The sequence below is a fragment of the Zalophus californianus genome, chromosome 11, assembly GCF_009762305.2.
Source record: "Zalophus californianus isolate mZalCal1 chromosome 11, mZalCal1.pri.v2, whole genome shotgun sequence".
NCBI classification, from domain to species: Eukaryota; Metazoa; Chordata; class Mammalia; order Carnivora; family Otariidae; genus Zalophus; species Zalophus californianus.
The window spans coordinates 37,031,938-37,052,910 of NC_045605.1; the positions used below are offsets into that span (position 1 = coordinate 37,031,938).

General features: G+C 37.8%; 2 protein-coding genes across 6 annotated transcripts in view; one reads left to right on the forward strand and one right to left on the reverse strand.

Annotated features, from left to right (window-relative positions):
* MTMR2 (myotubularin related protein 2) overlaps positions 1 to 4,157 on the forward strand; it is a 114,920-nt gene extending 110,763 nt beyond the window's left edge. For all 4 annotated transcript variants that reach the window (XM_027579543.2, XM_027579544.2, XM_027579546.2 and 1 more), the window contains 2 exons: positions 1,890 to 2,066; positions 2,750 to 4,157. In XM_027579543.2, coding sequence (XP_027435344.1) covers positions 1,890 to 2,066; positions 2,750 to 2,911 — 339 coding nt within the window. In that variant the 3' untranslated portion in view covers positions 2,912 to 4,157. The remainder of the gene's footprint in view (positions 1 to 1,889; positions 2,067 to 2,749) is intronic.
* A 5,712-nt stretch (positions 4,158 to 9,869) lies between these two features.
* Positions 9,870 to 20,973, reverse strand: part of CEP57 (centrosomal protein 57) — a 38,198-nt gene continuing 27,094 nt past the window's right edge. For both annotated transcript variants that reach the window (XM_027578496.2, XM_027578497.2), the window contains exons 7-11: positions 20,806 to 20,913; positions 20,198 to 20,275; positions 14,198 to 14,439; positions 13,315 to 13,459; positions 9,870 to 11,636 (exon numbers count right to left, since the gene is read on the reverse strand). In XM_027578496.2, the coding sequence (XP_027434297.2) occupies positions 11,403 to 11,636; positions 13,315 to 13,459; positions 14,198 to 14,439; positions 20,198 to 20,275; positions 20,806 to 20,913 (807 nt within the window). In that variant the 3' untranslated portion in view covers positions 9,870 to 11,402. The remainder of the gene's footprint in view (positions 11,637 to 13,314; positions 13,460 to 14,197; positions 14,440 to 20,197; positions 20,276 to 20,805; positions 20,914 to 20,973) is intronic.

Here is a 20,973-nt window from a genome sequence, read left to right on the forward strand (position 1 = left end):
AAAATACGAGCCATGACCCTCCCCCCTCTACTCCCAGTATGTGTGATGTTCCCTACGAGGGTGCATTCTCTGACAGATTTCAACTTAATAGTCCTTTTGGATGATTTCTTTGGTCATGTTTTATTCTCACGTACTGTAATATGATGACTTCTTTCCATATATCTGAGCCTGATTTGTTTTTAAGTACCTCTGGTGCACGGCTGAAGGTACCAAGTGCGTTTACAGGTGAATAGTAGTGTCTGCTAAAGAGAACTGAAGTCTGTGTAATCTTAGGAGCTCCAGTCCTTGCAGGATGGAAATCCTTCAAAGCAGGTGCAGAAAAATCTAATTAGCAAAAAATATACCTACGAATGAAGAGATCCCCACATACATTGTGCATACATATGAGCCATTTTAGTTTTTTTAATTATAAAATAATACTGTAAAACATCCAAACACTGAAGAGCTACTATGTAGAAAGTTACCATTTCCCTGCTTCACCAGAGAGATCACTGGTAAGTGGTTGGTATTACTTAGAAGAAACCCTGTTGTAAGGATGATGTTTCAAGTTTTACTTCTGACCTCAAAATACATTATCTATCCTATGTATGAAATTCCAAATCCTCTTGATTTGGTGTCTCCCTCTGCATCAATTTTCATTCTAAAAATGTGGTTACAAACTAGTTTATTCATGCTGGGAGTGCTTGCTCTGGAGCCAGGCTGCCTGGGTTGAAATCTTAGATCTGTCCCTCCTTGTATAACCTTGGGCAAGTTCATTTCTGCTTTGGTAAATTGGGAAGAATAGTACTTACTATTGTGTGGCTAAATAAAATAAACTACAAAACAGTACAGTAATTACCATGTAGCAGACTGGAAGTTCCTTGAAGGCAGGTATTAAAATTTTTTAAGATTTTATTTATTTATTTGACAAAGAGAGAGAGAGAGAACAAGAGGGAGAACAGCAGAGGAAGAGGGAGAAGCAGGCTCCCCGCCGAGCAGGGAGGCCGACCACATGGGACTCGATCCCAGGACCCTGGGATCATGACCTGAGCCGTTAAGACTGAGCCACCCAGGCGCCCCAGGAAATTTTGAATACACCATATCTTCAGTGGCCAGCCTGCAGTCAGTATTCCCATGCAGAGGAGGCGCTTAAGAACTTACCAAATGTTAGATAAGTAAAAATACCTAAGTTCCAAAGATACTTTTTTCTCATCTTTTGAGAGGCTTGAATAGGATTTAACTCTATCTTGATTTTAAGAATCTTTTTTGCTGAGCTGTAATTGGCAGTCTTTAAAATTAAAAGTGTATAATTTAGTAGTTTTCAGTTTGTCTAGAGTTGTACAACTGTTGCCACTGTTAACTTCAGAACATTGAGAAGTAACCGTGTCCCTGTTTGTGCAGTTTCTCCCTAGTCTCCTCTCCTGGTCCCTTGGCCATCACTACTCTCTGGATTTGCCCCTTCTGGATACATCCTATAAATGGAATCATTCAAGATGAGGCCTTTGTGTCTGGCTTCTTTCACTTAGCATGTTTCCAAGGCTCAGTTTGTAGTATGCCTCAGTACTTTATTCCTTTTCATGGTGAAATATTATTCCATTATATAAATATACAATTTTATCCATTTTACCAGTTGATGGACTTTTGGGTTGTTTCTTCCTTTTGCTCTTATGAGTGATGCTGATTTGAACATCTGTGTACAGGTTTTTGTGTGCATGTGTTTCTGTTCTCTTGGTATATAGACCTGAATGGAATTGCTGGTGTGGGAACTAAGTTAAAGTTATTTAATGAACTGCAGTGTTTTCTAGTATTCTCTGGTCTGAATGAAAGTGGGGCTATCACTGAAGTGTCCATGTCCTCTCCCTCTAAAGAGATTTTAATAATCAAAAATACCTATGTTACCTTCTTTACAGAATCTTCCTAAAAGGACTGTGTCACTGTGGTCTTACATAAATAGCCAGCTGGAAGACTTCACTAATCCTCTCTATGGGAGCTACTCCAATCACGTCCTTTATCCAGTAGCTAGCATGCGCCACCTAGAGCTCTGGGTGGGATATTACGTCAGGTGGAATCCCCGGATGAAACCACAGGTATGCATGCTCTCAGTAGACAGTGGGAGTTTTCATCAGTTAGGTTCGTCACCTTTAAAGCAACTAGAAAAATTAGATATATTTAAAACTTTCTTTTTTCCTCTTAATAGTTATAATTGTATAGTAGAAAAAGCACTACATGGGGGTCAGCAATATACTTGATTCTTGCCCTGCTTTTGCTTGTATGGTCTTGGATGAATCACTTTTTGTCCCTCCTCAGGAAAATGAGTGTGGTGCATTGGATAACTTCTGCAAGTCATTTTACTAGGTTTGAGGAAATAGCTTTAAGAAAATTAAAAGCCTGACAGATTCTCGTCCATTTTGAAACATATTATGGAATATATACTACTTAGAACTGCTTAAAAGACTAAAAATCTGCAACCAAGTGATAGGAAATCTTTGAGTTTTGGCTTTTAGATTGTCTTGTTACTTAGTTGTTTGTTGTATTTAAGTACCAGCTGCAGGAAATACTTGGGGGCACTGGGAAAGCCACTGAAAGAGCAGTGTTGTCAAGAGAGTCCAGTTAATTTTCACCGATGTGCTGGAAAGGTTGGCCTGGTCCCCAGAGCAGAGAAAATGCACATTGCAGCACTTAGGGAAAGGACCACGTACCAGGACGATTTGACTCTGGGTTTGTTTAGGATTGCCTCGTTGAATGACATTATGATGTTTTGCTCTTGTAGGAGCCCATTCACAACAGATATAAAGAACTTCTTGCTAAACGAGCAGAGCTTCAGAAAAAAGTAGAGGAACTCCAGAGAGAGATTTCCAACCGATCAACCTCATCCTCCGAGAGAGCCAGTTCTCCTGCACAGTGTGTCACTCCTGTCCAAACTGTTGTATGAAGGGACTGTTCAAGGGGGACCGGCATTGCCATGAACTCTGGATTACAGTGGCAGCCTTAGGAGTATACAGTCTTCTGAAGTTAGAACCCACCCACGGGAGAAGTGCAGTTGCTGTATTTATTTTAAATCCCTCCAGGTTGGGTTTAGAACTGTGGCAGTGCAGGTGGTGTGCGTGAAATAACCCCGTATGTAATTACACGATTATGACACTAATCTTCTAAGTCACCCAAAGAATATTAAGATGCTTCAATACCAGATCCACAGTGGGAACAAGCTTCTGATTTTAAAATCAAAATACAGACCACTTCAGAAACATACCTCTTGCTGGAAGAGAACTCACTGCACAAAGGGAAGGAGCATCCCATTTATCTCGGCACACCAACACTGCAGTTCCGTGGCATTATGTAGATATAGAGCCTCGATGGCACGAAAGCTCAGAAATCATTAGACACTCCCTTCCCCCGTCGTGGGTTTTTCTCTTCTGTAGTAAAGTACTTTACTTTGATCACCTTTCTGTACCCACACTCTTTGTATCTGATATGGCAAAGTCTTGAGGCTATTATGGCATAGTAGTAGTTGGAAATTATTGCTGTTGTCACTGGCATATGTATTGAAGATGTAGTAGATAGCTGTTCCAAACAGATGCCTTAGAGATGGGCTTGGGGGTGGGGGGCGGGACTGAGGAGGAAGAAGTGGTAGCCGTCCAGGATTTCAAAGAATTCTACACCCTTCAGATTAGTTTCCGTTTGCCCAGTTACTAGAAACATAATGAAGCGTATTTTACAAATTCATTATTACCTTACTTTATTGCATTTATGCAATAATAATGTTTTGTGCGTGTGTCTAAACACCAGTTAATTGGTTAAATTTTGAGGCAATATTTTAAAAGTTCACTAGGATTGACTTTTTTCCTGAAGGCTGTATAAATAGCTTATGGGTGAGAAATACGATGCTCAAATTTTACATGAAGTATTTTACTACTTTGCAAATTCTGTAATTCCATTGAAAGATTGTCTACCAAAGAACTTACTGCATGTACAAATGTATTACAGTCTCAATGCCAGTAAAGGAAATACTGCTTCAATGTTCACCTGCCAGTAACAGTTCAGCACTGGTATAAACATTTGACTCCCTGATATCTTAAGAGCCATATGTTATGTACTGTAACAAAGGAGCTTCTTGTCCCTTGGATCTTTAATTAAAAGAAAATTTCAACTGACTTTTAAAACGTCGTCCTTATCCTAAGTTGTTTGCCTGAAATGCCTTTTGCAGAAATGTTATTTGGAAAGTTTTTGAAGAAAGGGGTGGCTTAGCACCTGCTCCAAATTGAAATGTTCAATTTCAACCCATTTTGCTTCTAATACCCAAATCAAACAGTACTCAAAAATGCAGTATTCTTTCACTTGTTAATTCACCATAGTCTGGACCTCAGCCCTGTTCTTGGGTCTTGTGGTGAGGAACTATAATTTCTCTTAGTACCTCCAATATTAGCAAAATTAGTACCAAAATGATTTGGTCTTTGTATGATACTCATTTTAAGTAAAGTCGTAATAGTATTTAAGTGGCCAGCCTATCAACTGAAGCTAAGCTTTCTATTCCACATATTTTACATATCCATTCTTTCCTGTCCATTCCATTCTACCATTTTCCTTATTTAAGCCTTGATCATCTTGGTCTGATACCACATAAAAGAATATGGGTAACTGAAGAGATCAAGAATTTCAAACTTCCAGCCTCAATACCCTCACATCCACTTTAAATTCCATTCAAAGGCCAGAGCAATCTAAATGCAAATCTATCACTTACCATTTTAAGACTTTCCAGGGGTTTCCTTTTCACCTTCCACAGGAGTCTCCAAAGTGCAGTGCATTTAAGATAAACCCCTGGTGGTAAAGTCAGGATCATGATGGCATGAGACATTCCTCTTTCCTCCCCTTGGATTTAACAACCAATTGTACATCCATAAGTGCCTTTGCACATCACACCGGGACATCCATCTGTGCACTTGAAGTCAAAGGAAGCTATGGAGCCAAGGGAGTTACGTGGCAGTGACCTCTCTAGTGGAGGTGGTAGAAAGAGAAGGGGGTACCTGAAAGTGCTCAGCTGCATCGGCTGCAGTTGGAGGGTTCTATTGCTTTTCAGGAACACCTAGATTTCTGAGGAGAGACCTCTGTGACTGGGTAGAGGGAAAGAAAAATGCCGCCAAAAAGAGGTGAAGGGACATGTTTTCTGCCATATGCCCTGGGATTCCAGCAAGAGGTCCATCCACGGGCCTTCTTTGGGAATCCTCCAGTCTAGGACTGCCCTACAAGACCATGGGCGCACCTAAAGCCCCAAGTGCTAAGCACACATCTCCCCCACCCTGCTTCCAGTTTTTAAAAAACAAAACCAAACCAAAGATTTTATTTGAGAGGAGATGGGCGTGCATGCATGGGGTGAGGGGCAGAGGGAGAGGGAGTCTCAGGCAGACTGCACTGTGCGGCCCCCATGGAGCAGAGGTGGGGCTGGATCTCAAGACCCTGAGATCATCACCTGAGCTGAGACCAGGAGACGCCCAACCCACTGAGCCACACAGGCACCCCCAGTGTGTTTTTTTAATGCCATCTTTTTTAAGCACGTCAAACTTTGGCAGGGAGTCGCTTCCAGTAAGAAAACCCAAAAGCTAGTGCTATAGCACCACCTTCTGGAAAACAAAAGAAAGGCTTCTAACTGCCAACCTGATGAATTATTAAAATCAAAGCCTATGTAAACAAGAAAGGTGTTTGCTACTTTAAATGCGGCAGCACAGGCGCATTTCATTGAACACTGAAAAATGATAATACAGTATCACAAAAAGGCAATGACAATTCTCCAGCAACTGTACCCAAAGACATGGAATACTACAATTTAACTGATAAAGAATTCAAAACAGGACAAAATTCAACAAACTACAAGGAAATTCAGAAAGGCAATTCAATGAACTTAGGAATAAAATTAATGAACATTAAGAAGTACTTTCCCAAAGAGATTGAAATTCTAAAAAAAGAACCAAAATGAAAATCTGAAGCTGACAAACTCATTGAAATGAAGAATGTATTAGAAAGCATTGGAAATGGAGATCAGATGGAAGAGAGAATAAGCAAGCTGGAAGATAAGGGTTTAGAAATGATGCAGGAGGAAGAGGAGAGAGAACCAAGATATTTAAAAAGTGGACACAATCTATAACCATTACCAGACTCCATTAGAAAAGCTAACATAAGATTAATGGGTATACCAGAGAGAGAAGAGGAGGCAGAGAGTTTATAGAAATAATGGTTGAAAACTTCCTAAACCAGGGGAAGGAACTGGATATACAAGAATACAAAGCTTAACAGACTTTCTCCAAGACACATTGTAATGAAACTGTCAAAAGTCAATGATAAAGCCTGGGGAAAAAACCTACAAGGGAACCTCCCCCCGCCCCCAACCCCCATTAGGCTATCAGATTTCTCAGCACAAATTCTACAAGCTAGGAGAGAATGGAATGACCTATTCAAACAATCGAAAAGATAAAAATTGCCAGGCAAAAATACTCTTAAGTGGCAAAGTTATCCTTGATATGAAAGAGAAACAAAGGATTTCCCAAACCAATAAAATGTGAGAGTTCACCACCACTAACACTGCCTTACAAGAAACATCAGAAGTAGATCTTCCAGCTGAAAAGATCTCAGTACACAACATTCTTACTAAGGTGATCAACAGAAAACTATTAAAATAACTGCAGCATAAAGTTTAAAGAGCATTAAAAATGATAGCTATTAAAATCTGGTAACAATTCACAGCATCATGAGATCATTTGTGACATCTAACAGTATAAAAGGATGAAATTAGTAAATGAAGATAAACTTTTATCAGCATAAAATGACCCCCAATGAGATGTTTTATTTAGTAAAACTTCTGATAACCATAAAGCAAAAATTTAGAGCAAAAACCCAAAACAAAAAAAGGAGACTGAGCAAATCACCAAGGACAAACACCAGCTTACAAAGGTAGACAGAAACAGAAGGAAAAAGAAACAATGGAGAGATAAACTAGAAGGCAAAAGGTAAAATGGCCGTAGTAATTCCTCACATATCAATAATTACCCTCCATGTAAAATGGATTGAGTTTACCAAAAGGCAGAGAGTGGCTGGATAGGTAAAAAACAAAAAACAAAACAAGGCCCATCTACATGCTCTCTACAGAATACTCATTTCAGCTCTAAAGACAGACATAGGCTCAAGGTGAAAGGATGGAAAATGACATTCAAAACAAGTAGAAACCAAAACAAGACAGGCATTGCCTACTTACACAAAATAGACTTCAAGCCAAAAATCGTAAAACTGGCAAAGGTCATATAATGATAAAGAGGTCCATACACCACGAAAATTTAACAACTGAGCACCAAAATACATTAAGTAAATACTAACAGATCTTAAGGGAGAGATAGACAATAACATAAGAGTAGGGAACTTCAATACCCCATTATCACCAATGGGAAGATCATCCAGACAGAAAATCAACAAGGAAGATGTGCAGAAGAGTGGCCCAGTGATCTAAGGCTCTGGGTTAAGAAAATCAACAAGGTAAACACTGGAATTGAATCATACTTTAGAGCAAATAAACTTATTAGACATACACAGAATCCATCAAACAACAGAATACACATTGTTCTTAAGTGCACATGAACATTCTCCAGAACAGATCATATGATAGGACACCCAACAAATCTCAGCAAATTTAGACTGAAATCATACTATCTTTTCTGACCACCATGGTATGAAACTAGAAATCAACAAGGGGGAAATGAGAAAATCTATAAATATGTGGAACCTAAACAACATATTTCTCAAAAACACATAGGTCAAAGAAATCAAAAGGGAAAGAAGGAAAGTTTATAGTAATAAACACATGTTAAGAAATTAGATCTCAACCTAACTTTATATCTCAAGAAAGTAGAAAAAAGAGATTAAGCCTAAAGTTAGCAGAAGGAAGAAAATAATAAAGACCAGAACAGAAATAAATGAGACCAGAGAAACAAGAGAAAGGTCAACTAAACTAAGAGCTGGTTCTTTGAAAAGGTAAAATTGACACACTTTTAGCTAGATTAAGAAAAGGGAAACTCAAAATTAGAGAGATTACAACTGATACCACAGAATAAGAAACTAATACGAACAATTATGTGTCAAAAAATTACATAGCACAATACCCATCAAAATATCAAAGGCGTTCTTCACAGAAATAGAACAATCCAAAATTTTTTGTGGAACCACAAATGACCCCAAATAGCCAAAGTAATCTCAAGAAAAAAGACCAGCACCAGAGGTATCCTTGAACAACATGGTGGTTAGGGGTGCAGACCCTTCATGCAGTTTAAAATCCCAGTATAACTTTTGACTCCCCTAATACTTAGCTCCTAATAGCCTACTGTTGACCAGAAGCCTTACCAGTAACAGTCAAGAAACACATTTTGGGGGCACCTGGGTGGCTCAGTCAGTTAAGCTTCTGCCTTCAGCTCAGGTCATGATCCCGGGGTCCTGGGATCAAGTCCCACATCGGGCTCCCTGCTTATCAGGAAGCCTGCTTCTCCCTCTCCCTCTGCCTACCGCTTCCCCTCCTTGTGCTCTTTCTCTAATAAATAAAATCTAAAAAACCCCCATATTTTGTATATATAGTGTATTAAAGTAAGCTAGAAAAAAAAAAGGTTAAGATCATAAGGAAAATACAATACTGTAAAAAATTCATGTGTAAGTGGTCCTACACAGTTCAAACTCACGTTGTTCAAGGGTCAGTGTATACTAGTAAAGCCATAGTAATAAAAACAGTATGGTACTGGCACAAAAATAGAACAGGAGAGAGGCCAGAATTAAATCCTGGCATATGTGGTTAACTAATACTCAACAAGGGAGCCAAGAACACCTGATGGGGAGAGGATAGTCTCTTCAACAAGTGGTGCTGGGAAAACTGGAGAAATACATGCGGAGAACAATGGAATTGGACCCCTACCTCACACCACTCACAAAAATTAACTCAAAGTCTACCAAAGACTTAAACATAAGACAAGGTGCTGTAAAATGCCTAGAGGAAACATAGGAGGAAGCTCCCTGATGTTGTTTTGGACATAATGCCAAAAGCACAAAAAAGAAAAGGAAAAATTAACAAATGGGATGACGTCAAATTCAGCAGCTTATGCAACCTTCGTATTTGAGTTGACAGAGGTTTTAGAACTTTGTATCTATGACTAGCGGTTGTGCAGGTGCACTTCTTCCTTTACGATCCGGGTTACAAAACTGAGACCCGTGTGGTTATGTCAAGGCTCTTCAGCCTCCTGTAACTCGTCGGCTTACCCTTCTAGTCTCGCTTGCATACCTCGACTCTTCTGTACTGGTACCACTCAGCTAGTCAGAACTCTCCCTCATCAACTGCAGAATCTGGCCTCTTCCCTTTTCATTTTATCCCGTTGACCTGGAACTCTTCTCCCTTATGACAAATTCCAGTTCTCCCAAGTCTAGCATCACTTCCTCCTCCAGGATGTTAACCTCCACTTCTGCATCCTCACAGCCCCGTGCTCGTGCTGTCACCACTGCACTCACAAGTGTTGAAATAATTCAGATGTCTACCGCCTACCTTGTATCATACCCTTCTTACTTGGCCTGGTATCCATATGGCACCTTCCACGTAGAAGATACTTGTATTTGAAATGCACTGCAACAGCGCTCTTACGACGAGATGTGGAACAGCATACTCCTCCGCTGTAAACTCTCAGATAAGGAGACTGAGGGAGTATTGGTATCTTCTTGTTTTCAACTCTCACCTGAGGGTATTAAAAGCTGGAGTTGAGAGTCTGACTCCTACCTGTGGGATGGGGTAGGTTTTTAACACCATTAAACTTCTGCTAATTAGGACTGAGCCACTACAATGAAAAGGGAGTGTCACACAGTTTAATGACCTGAAATTCAAACACAGCAGTAACAAAAGTTTAATAGTTGAAATGGTGGTTGAGACACAAGAAAATATTTTCCATGTCATTAGAGCAGTGATTCCTTGGGTCTGTGGACTCACTGTTGTGAATTCAATGAAGATACAAAACTGCACATGCAAGCAAAAGTTTACATAAAATTTCAGAACATTCACAAACAGATCCAAATCTAAGGAACCTAAATAAAGAACTCTGTAAAAAAATTAATTCAATTAAGAGGCCTAACAAGCTTAGTGCCCAGTCAGGCACTACATTTCATGCTGATTATACCCAGATAAAATCCCAGAACTCCCATTTGGATCCCAGGGGAGGCATAAAAAGGAATCTCTTTAACATGTGGTTAATGTGTTCACTAGTAGTCTTTAGAGTATCTTAATCATATGCCATGAGACAGTTCAGTCTTGTTGGGTTTAGTTTCTGTGTAAGCATGAAATAGGCAAATTACGTAATACCATATATTCTTATTGTTTCTCAAAATATGTTAATGTCCTATTTAGAAATGCATTTTGTGGAGAGATTATAACAAATAAAGCCTTTATTAACAGGCTGTTAAGGAAAATTTCAGTGTTTCCTTTAAAAAGCTGCTTTATTGACTTGAGTGGCAAATTTATAAAAAGTTCACATCTTGATCTAAGCAGAATTATGATTCACATTATTAACATAATGACAGTTGCACGTGTACAGTTAATGCACTCATACTGTACACCGAGAACATGTCCAAGGGGCAAGTTTCAAGATTAAAAACCATAATGCCTCAAACTCAATAGCATGATTACAAACAGGTATTATTTAAAAATGACAAATGTGTATGCTTTACAACATTTCCTCTTCTCTCTTCATTCTAAAAGCTCATTTACTTCATTAATAATTTATACTTTAAAAAATGCTTTTATAATTTTTGCAGTGAATGGACTTGAATGTTTGGGTCTTTAAAAATTTTTTAATGATGGATAACATCAATATAAGTGTATTTAATACTGATCAATGCCTGAACTGTCAAAAAGAAAAACAAAACAATCCTCTTAAATATGTATAAATACTTTTAAATATAGAAAACCTCCATCAATAGTCGAGACAAAGTATATTTAATGGTTGTGCTGGAAAGGAGAAAGGGGTGATTTGTGCCAGGGGAAAGATTTAAAAAGATTTTGTTATTTTTGATAATTTAAACCTAATTTTACTTAGATATGTAAGGAACTATGAAAAAAATCACACCCACAAGTAAACAACTGGTAATTTGTTTACAAAGTGCAGTATTTCAGTACAGCAAATTCATCTCAAAGAAGAAGAGCATGTGGCTTCCTGGCCTTTAAAACTCCCCTGGTTTCCATGTAGATGGTTTAACATTTAGTGATGATGCGTAACACAAGAAGCCTGTGTAGTGAAGCTTGGGCCCCTTAACACCGGCTATTCGTTAATTCCAACATAAGAGAGTATGAGACCTGGAGAGTAAATTGTCAAAATCTGATTGATGAGGTACAGATTATCTGAATAAAATTTATAACCGGGTACCAGTCAGTAATCCCAACATAAACTATTGCTTTGTAATGAACTCTGTATGGTTTGCATGTCCTTCAATAACTGAAGATTTTTCCTGCTTTTTTCACCAGGTCTCGGTTTGGCAACGTCCTTCTTGTTTGTGGTCCCTGTGATTCCAGAAGAACGACTGCTGCTCTTCCCTTCTTCATCAAGAGTCTTTCTGGTGGTTCGCAAGTCCCTCTTTGGCTTCTCTACCTTCTGTTTCTCCAGCTACAACAAATAACCAAGCCAGGGAAAAAGGTGCATTCAATGAAAACATTCTCTTCCGACAACCGGTATTTTTAACTCTCGTACAAACTAAAATGCGAGTAATATATTCTGGGTTTATTGTTTTAAAGCCTTCCAAAAACCTATTGTACCAGTCATTGAACACTCAGTGTGTAAAAATACAATGTGACATATAGACAAGTGAACAAGAGTAAACACATCAATCCTGGTGCTGTTTCAGAAGGCAAGGCAGTGTTGCCAAAGTACAGAATAGAGTGAGAAACAAGAGGGTCTAGGGGAAGACGTCACAGAAAAGACAAAAAATCTGACATGGTAAGTGAAGGATAGACTAGATACTAAAGGTGAAGAACAGGAGAAGAGTGGTTCTAGAAACTAGTCTGAGGGGCAACGAAACATATTCTAGATGGATGAAGAGATGTAATGGTAATGTATTACTACAAAAGATTTTTAATTATTTCACTATTTTAGAATAATTTAAACCAGAGAATTTATTTTTAGAGAGCTTTACTTGTACTTTAAGCTGCTGCCAAGTGGGTGTTCCATTAGAGAGAATAAAGTTAAGTCTAATGTACAAGAAACAAATTAGACCATTACTCCTACAGCAATCGTTCGCTTATACTTATTCCTCTTTTTTCAAACGTGAACTTTACAAAAAATACTTAAAAGCTCAGGTTCTGGAGTCGAGAAGACCCACGGTTGCATGCCAGCTCTGCATTTACCAGGGGGCTAGTATGTCCTTGCACAGAAGTTACCTAATTTCACTTTAGCATATGCCTACCTCCCAAGAAACTTAGCCCAGTTTCCCTGTCTATAGAATAAGACAATGCACCCAGTTCACAAGGGTTCCATGAAAATTAAATAAGAGGACATATTCAAAAGCACTTAGCATCGTGCCTATTACACAGCCACCAATCAGTAAATGTTAGCAAGCCTGTTCTGCTCCCAGTCTTTCTCCATTTCCATCAGTGGTACGGCCACACTCTCCGTCCAAATGATATTCAGCAGCAAGTCGCCCTGATCTTTCTACTTCTAAAGCCCACCTCCAATCTGTCCGCTTCTCCCCCACTGCAGTCACTGATGACCTCTGACAGAGAAGACCTTCACCCTGCCCAGCTGGTCTCCAGCCCACTCCTAGCAGTCACAGCAATCTCTTAAGCCACGAATCATTATGTTTCTCTCCAGACGAAAACCCTGGAGTGTGCCTTCCCACTGCACTTAGGAAATATTAAATGGCTGCAACAGAAATATAACTGAACATTTTTTTCACATATTTATATCTGACTTATTCCTTTGGAAATCAAGAATTTCCAAGTGCTTTCAAAAGACTTAGGTAAATTTAGAACCGTTTAAATTCATCACGGAAGTTAAGGTTTGTTCATATAAAGATAAGAATATTAAATATATTCAGTATTTGAAAGATGTATCTTTGATGATAAAATCTAGTCTCACAGATTACAAGACAATGTCTTCCTTCCTAGCCCACTGAACACCAATTCTTAATAACGAAGGGACTGAATCAGTGTCTACAGTAACGAAATGCTCCCTGTAGCTCCCGAACTGTGATCACTTCAGTGTCATCGAGGAAAAGGGTTTTTGGTTCTGCCTTGTTCTTGTTTTTTAATCATTAGAAACAGGGAAAGGGAAATTGAGTTGTAGTTACCTGGGCTTGGTATTTTCGAACTTTAGTTATTTGGTTGGCTTTGGCCTCCATCCTCCCCACCAACGCCTCCAGTTCACACTCTAAGTTGTCTTTCAGTTCAACAGTTGGGGATTCTTGGATAAGTTTCGCAAGCTGCTGGTGATCACTATACAAAAAATACAAGCAGGGCTTGGTTAAGTTTCTGGTTTCGTGGTTAGGTCCACCACAACCCACTCACCATGGGACCACTGCTCCGTGCAATAAAAAAATGACTCAATCTCTTAAACAGAGCAACAAGATGGTTTAAAGGTTCAAGAAAGGCACTGGAGGCAAACACAAAAGGAGTTCTTAATTTCAAAGACCTAATTATTTATATTCCTACCTCCCCCAGAATAGTATGCATGTGAAAAGGAAAGCCTGGAAAGAAAGGATCTTGTTCCTTAGATACATCCTAACTTATTTAACTAAACTCAATGTCTATCAAGCTCCTGAATAAGGAAATAAAACTTAAATGTAAACCTTGGTCTTGAAAACATTTAACAGTATTAGAAAAGGGAGAGATTTCCCCCAGAACAGTTGTATTTGTTAAGGTCCTAGTAACTTACTCAGCGGTTGGTGCAAGGACTGTGCTCAGGTATTTGCTGAACAAATTAACAATTAATGAAGTCACCAATGAAGTTTTAGAACTGTAATTTTTTTAAAAAAAGATTTTATTTATTTGAGAGGCAGAGAATACAAGCACCAGGGAGGAGCAGATTCCCCGCTGAGCACGGAGGCCAACGTGGGGCTCAATCCCAGGACCCCGGGATGACCTGAGCCAAAGGCAGACGCTTAACTGACTGAGCCGCCCAGGTCCCTAGAACTAAATGTAATTAAAAAAAAAAAACCCAAAACTAAAACTCACAAGCTCATTTGCCCAAATTCATCTTGTAAAGTCTGTAAGACTTCTGATAACTCTTCATTAATGCTGTTGGAGGAGGAAGGCGTTACTGACAACTTCTTACTTTTACCACTTCGTGAAGAACCTTGCTTTGTCAAAGGAACATTGTTGACCACTCGATCATTGCACAGGGCTTTACTGTGTTGCTTCAGTAGATGCAAGACATGCTGAACATTGGCTACCACAGCATGGCTAGGACTGGTGGACTGAAGAAAAATGAGAATTAATTGAAGCCACATCGTCTAAATCTGTTTTTCTCTTTACTCCCTGAGTAAAAAAACCCCCACCCATAAAGAGGCTAAGATCTAAATCTCCTAGAGTAAATCCAAATACCAAGTCCCATTTAACCTCTGAAATATCTCTAATCCACCTCTTAGTCTCCACCCTACTGTCATGCCCTTGAACCACTTCTAATTGCTACAGGAAGATTCCATTTGGCCTCCCTGCCCCCGGTGTGTTCAGTCTTTAACTCCATAGTGCTATCGGCTCTCCTCCTAAAATATTACTCTAATAGTCATGTCAGGTTGTTCTCCTACTTGAAATATTTGATGTTAAGCCCACTAACTCTAATGTCCAAACTCCTGAGCATAGAAAAAAGTCTCCTATCATTGAGCTGCAACCGATACTCCCTGGCCTTACGTCCCACCATCCTGACTTCTCTGCTTGCTTGATTTTAGCTTCATTAACATAGAACAACGTGGATGGAACCAAAGGGTATTATGCTGAGTGAAATAAGTCAGTCAGAGAAAGACAAATACCAGATGATTTCACTGATATGTGGAATTTAAGAAACAAAACAGATGAACACAGAGGAAGGGAAGGAAAAATAAAGTAAGATGAAAAGAGAGGGAGGCAAACCATGACAGATTCTTAATTCTAGGAAACAGAGTTGCTGGAGGGGAGGGGAGTGGGGGTAACTGGGTGATGGGCATTAAGGAAGGTACGTGGAAGTAATGAGCACCGGGTGTTGTATGCAACTGATGAAATCACTGAACTCTCTCTGAAAATCTGCATTATTTAAATAAACTGTATTTGCACATACCCGTTTCTTCTGTGTGGCCAACATTTTTCCTTAAAACCCAGTTCAAATATATTAACTTTTAAAGACTTCCTTAAAACCTCCAGGTAACAAATTGGTCCAATTAAGTAGTCCATTCTCAGATCACCTACAGCATTTATCTCTATCATAGTTTTTATCACATATATTACAACTGTGTTTGCATATTTATTTCACCTAATAAATAGTGTATGTACTTCCAGGTGGTAGGGACTGTTGTCAAATTCATTTATCCTCAAATAGTAAGATGCACTAAGTTCATCCTTGTCACATACACAATAGGAAAAACCTATCCTTCTCAAAATTTCCAGTTTTGAATATTAAACAATAATCTCCATAAGCTATTTCAATTTACAAACAGATGGCTGGACTAACTTGGCTCCATGGGCATCATCTTGTTTAAAATGCAGATTCCTAGGTAGCACTCCAAACTCAATCAGTGTGGGGTCAAGGCCTGGAAATGTGTATTTTTAAGTTTGCCACTTGATTCTGACCAGCAGGTTTGAAAACCACTATGCTAACAGATACTCTCTTTTATCCTACTTTCTATTGTTAGCTAGCAAACTGAATCGAGCATTATATATGAAGAAGTATGTATACCATATCCAAGTTGGGTTTGTTCCAGGAATTCAAGACTAGTCCAATTATTTTAAAAAATCGATCAATGTAATGTAGTATATCAACAGTAAAAAGGAAAAATCACATAACCATATCATTTAATGAAGAAAAGCATTTGAAAATATCCAACGCCCAATCAGGTACTCTCAGCAAAGTAGAAACAGAAGGAAATTTCCTCCTTAAATAAAGGGCGTTGACAAAGAACCTACAGCTAACATCCTATTTACTGGTGAGACTGAATGCTAATGTTCTCCCCCCACTTAAGATCAGAAAAAAGGCAAGGATGTCCACTCTCATCACTCTTGCTTAATGTAATACTGGAAATCCTAGCTAGTGCATTAAGGCAGAGAAAGAAATAGAAGGCATGCAAATTAAAAAGAAAAAAAACGGTCCCTATTTAGAGATGACATGCTTCTCTACACAGAAAATCCAAACGAATCCAAAAAATAATTCCTAGGACTAGTAAGTAATTCAGTGAAATCACAGAATGTAAGTTCAACATACAAAAACTAAATATACTAGCAATGATCACATAGGAGCTAAATTAAAACTAAATACAACTTACACTTGCTCAAAAAAAAAAAAAAATATGTGACCATAAATCTAATAAAACAGACATGGAACCAATATGCCAGAAACCACAAAATACTGATGAAAGAAATCAAAGATCTAAATAAATAAATAAAAGCTATACTGTACTCATGGTCTGGAAGACTCAACATAATAAGGATGTCAATTCTCCTAAGCTGATCTATAGGTATAATTCCTATCAAAATTATAACAAGACTTTTTTTTTGTAGACAGAGACAAGTTTATTCTAGACTTCATATGAAGAGTCAAAGAAACTAGAAGAGCTAAAACAATTGTGAAAAAGAACAGAGAAAAGAATCACTTTGCCTGATGTTAAGACTTATTATAAAAAGCCACAGTAATCGAGGCAGTGTGGTACTGGCAAAGAGGTAAACACCTTTATCGATGGAACAGAATCAAAAATAAACCTTGACCTAACAAGCCTCTTACTGTATACAAAAATCATTTCAAGTAGATCACAGATTTAGATGTAAAATATAAAACTATAAAATATATATGAAACATAAGTGAACACCTACAGGACGTCAGTCCTGACAAAGAGTTCTTAGACTTGACAGCAAAACCATGATCCATAAAAAGCAAAAATCAATTAACTGGATTTCATCAAAACAAAAAGCTGCTCTGTGAAACTCTGTAAGAGGAAGAAAGACTGGGAGAATATACTTGCAAACTATGTATCTGACATATGACCTGTATCAAAATACAGAACTCTCAAAACCTAACACACACACACACACAAAAATAACCAACCCAATTAAAAAAGGGCAAGAAATGTAGATAAATATTTCATTAGAGAATATATGGATGGTAAATAAGCACATGAAAAGAACAGGACTACCATCATTAGTGTAATATAAATTAAAAGCACAATGAGATATCATACTCAGCAAGCAGCTAAAATAAAAAATGACAATATTAAATGCTGGTAAGGATGGGGAAAAACTTCATCTCTTGGGCACTGCTACTGGGAATGAAAAATGGTACAATCACTCAAAAATAACTGGGTAGTTTAAAAACAAAATATACCATTACCATACAATCCAGCAATCACATTCCCGGTCATTTATCCCACAGAAATGAATACTTATGTCCACACAAAAACCTGTACACAATGTTTATACTGGTTTTGTTTGTGAACACCAAAAACTTGGAGCAACCCAAAGGTTCTTCAATGGGTGAATCATTAAACTGTGGTACATTCACACCATGGCATATTCAGCCAAGAGAAAGGAAGGAACTATGGATACACACAACAATTTGATGAATCTTGGGATTTATATTGAGTGAAAGGTCAATCTCAAAAAGGTTACATCCTGCATGATTCTCATTTTTGAAATGGCAAAACTAGATATGGAGTGGTGGTTGCACGAATATAAATGTGATAAAATCACATTGACCTAAACCCACACATGTGTATACACATGTACACACCAACAAGGACATGTGAAACTAGAGAAATCTGAGTAAGGTCTGTGGATTGTACCAGTGCTAATCTCCTGGTTGTGAAACTATACTATGTTATGTAATGTACCGCTGCTGCGGTACACCAGATAAAGGTACATGGGACCCTTTACTATTTTTGCAACTTCCTGTAAATCTAGAATCATTTCAAAATTAAAGTCTATGTTTTTATCAAGATGATTTAAATTCACCTACAATTAAAATGGTTTAGATATACATTCTCCCTTGCAACTCTGCAGTCATCAATACAACCTTGATTATCAAGAACCAAATTCATTTGTCTCATTCACAATTTAAATGCTGATACACATGGTATTCATTTAAAGTGTGAAAATATGTATGTGAAATCACTATTCTGCTTGTAACTTGTAATATGTATTGGCTATAATAATTGCCTATGTATGCTTTCAATAAGCAGTATATAGTTTTTAAAATTCCTTTTCCTGTTATTTTTCTGATTGTATGTATTAATGTAATTTTTTATCTGTTCAATCTATAATTTAAAACTCAGGATGTGTATTTTATGTCTTTTTAATTTCATTTTTCTACTAAATCATTTTTATTGCATTTTACAAGTGCACTGGTCTATGACAACATATAATTAAAAATAAAAACTGATCCTTCACAATAGAGAATTTGAGGAACACTCGGCTAGGTGACAGCACATTCTAAGCTATTTGAATAATTATTTTTTTAAAGATTTTATTTGCGAGAGTGAGCAAGTGAGAGAGAGAGAGCATAAGGAGCAGAGGGAGAGGGAGAAGCAGACTCCCCACTAAGCAGGAAGCCCGATGAGGGGCTCAGTACAAATAACTGCAGAAGGAGTTTAGGTTGAAAAGCCTCGTCTTTGAACCTGTCCTGTTTAACCTTTATATGAATGAATTCAATGAGAATTATCGAAGACAGGCAATTAAATTTGGAGATAACACAACTAATGAACTAGATTCTAATGTAATGTGGGATAGGGTGACTCTATGCCTGTAGAATTTCATTTACTTACAAATTCTGTATAAAATAATTAAATCTACAAGTATAGGACCAACACTACAGAGGCTAATGCAAAGATTTAGGAAAACACCTGTTACTTCAGTTGACTCTAAAATTAATGAGAGGGAGGGATGATGTGGCTTCCCCCAGAACGTTAATATGCTAGGCTGACAGACTTTCAAAGATGACAAAGTCTCTATTCTGTGCTAGTCATGCCACATTGAGAAAGGAAGAGAGTGATGAGGAGGTAAAGAAACTCATAAAACACATCCTGAATAGCTGAAGAAAACGGAAGTGTTTATAACCTAGAATAGAATAAGAAGATGAGAATAAAGATAAAGTTATTTTCAAATAACAATTTAAATATTTAAAATTTCCCTACAGTCAAGGGCTCATTTGTTCTATGTGGATCTCTGAGAGCAGAAAAAGAACAATGAGAATGTACAGTGAAAGATTTTAACTTATTTAGGAACTTACAAATAAAGTGATCTAGAATTAAGGAAGTCTCATCAGATGTATTTAAAAAAAAATTATTTATTTTAGAGAGCGAATGGGGAGAAGGAAAGGGGGAGAGAGAATCTCAAGTAAACTCCCTGCTGAGTGCAAAGCAGGACTTGGGGCTTGATCCCAGGACCCTGAGATCATGACCTGAGCTGAAATCAAGAGTCGGCCGTTCAACCAACTGAGCCACCCAGGTGCCTCTAAACTAACACAGTGTTAAACATTTATTAGAAATGACCCAGTACTTGCTGATATTTGACAAAATTATCTCTACATTTAAACTCAAGGAACAGAAGATTCAAGTCTATTTCTGACTGCCTCTTGGAGAATGAGTTCTGTAAGTAATACGCATGTGAGGACAAACAGTATGTGATTTCTATTTATTTAAATATCTACCTATATTTAAATATAAATGAACAAGATTGATACTAAAAACCCAATGCTACAAATTACTATTTCCTATTTCATTTACTCCTATCTGCAAACACCCCTTCTCCAAACCAGGATGTCGGATTTTGTTCATAACTCTCCTTGCACATATGCTTTACCTGCTTTAAAGTCCCCCTAGTCTCTTCCCTGCTCCCCCAAATCCCATAAAACCTTCTATCTCGTTCTCACATCACTATGATCCATACCGGCAAAGGGGCAGAAAAATGTTTTCAACATTTATAGGCATACAGGTGTAAGAGTTGATTTAATTCAAAGAGCTAAGTTGTAAAGAAAAAAAATCCAGACTTTGACCAACTCACCTTTCCAGCTACAAAAGGCATATCCCCCAAGCATAATCTATAATGTGGTTGTGCAGCAAAATAGTTCCTAGAACCTTTCTGAATGGAAAGGAAAGAAAAACAAGTTTACTCACATGATGATAAAAGCTGACCATACACCACTAACCTGGAATTTCACCTTATTGCTGGGCTACTACTTGCTTTCTCGATACTGGAATGTTCTCGAGCTCCTAATAATACTTGGCAACTTGCATCCTAGCCTAGGAAAGGCTAGGGAGGAAAAAATAATACCTGCCAAAACAGCAATTACAGTCTCAGTAAAGAAACAGAGTGTGTATGTATGTGATGTATGTATAGTTACATACACCTAAAAACATTTTAAGAGTAAAAAATCGTTAAAGCAAAACTGAATAATTAAGATTTGTGTAGTGTTTTGCAGTTCTAAAATGCTTTCATATAATCTATCAAGGTAAAAATTTATATGTAGTTATTACTTATCTCAATGAAGAAACTGAATGAAAGAGATCTCCTTATCCAAGGCTGATGTACCATATTGTTTTATGAGTACTTTCACATAAATTACGCTAAGTAATAATCAGCACTTTGACTTATTGGTCCCATTTTCGTACCTTTTCTGGTGGTTTTGACTTCTTTTTTTTAACTCTTCTTGCATTGGGAACACATGGAGTTGCCTTATCTTCAAAGATAATTCTATTTGTTTCTAGACCAGTCTGCAACTAAGAAAAATAGGACAATATAAAGTTAATGCTATAGAAAGAAAATTATTTAAATTTGAG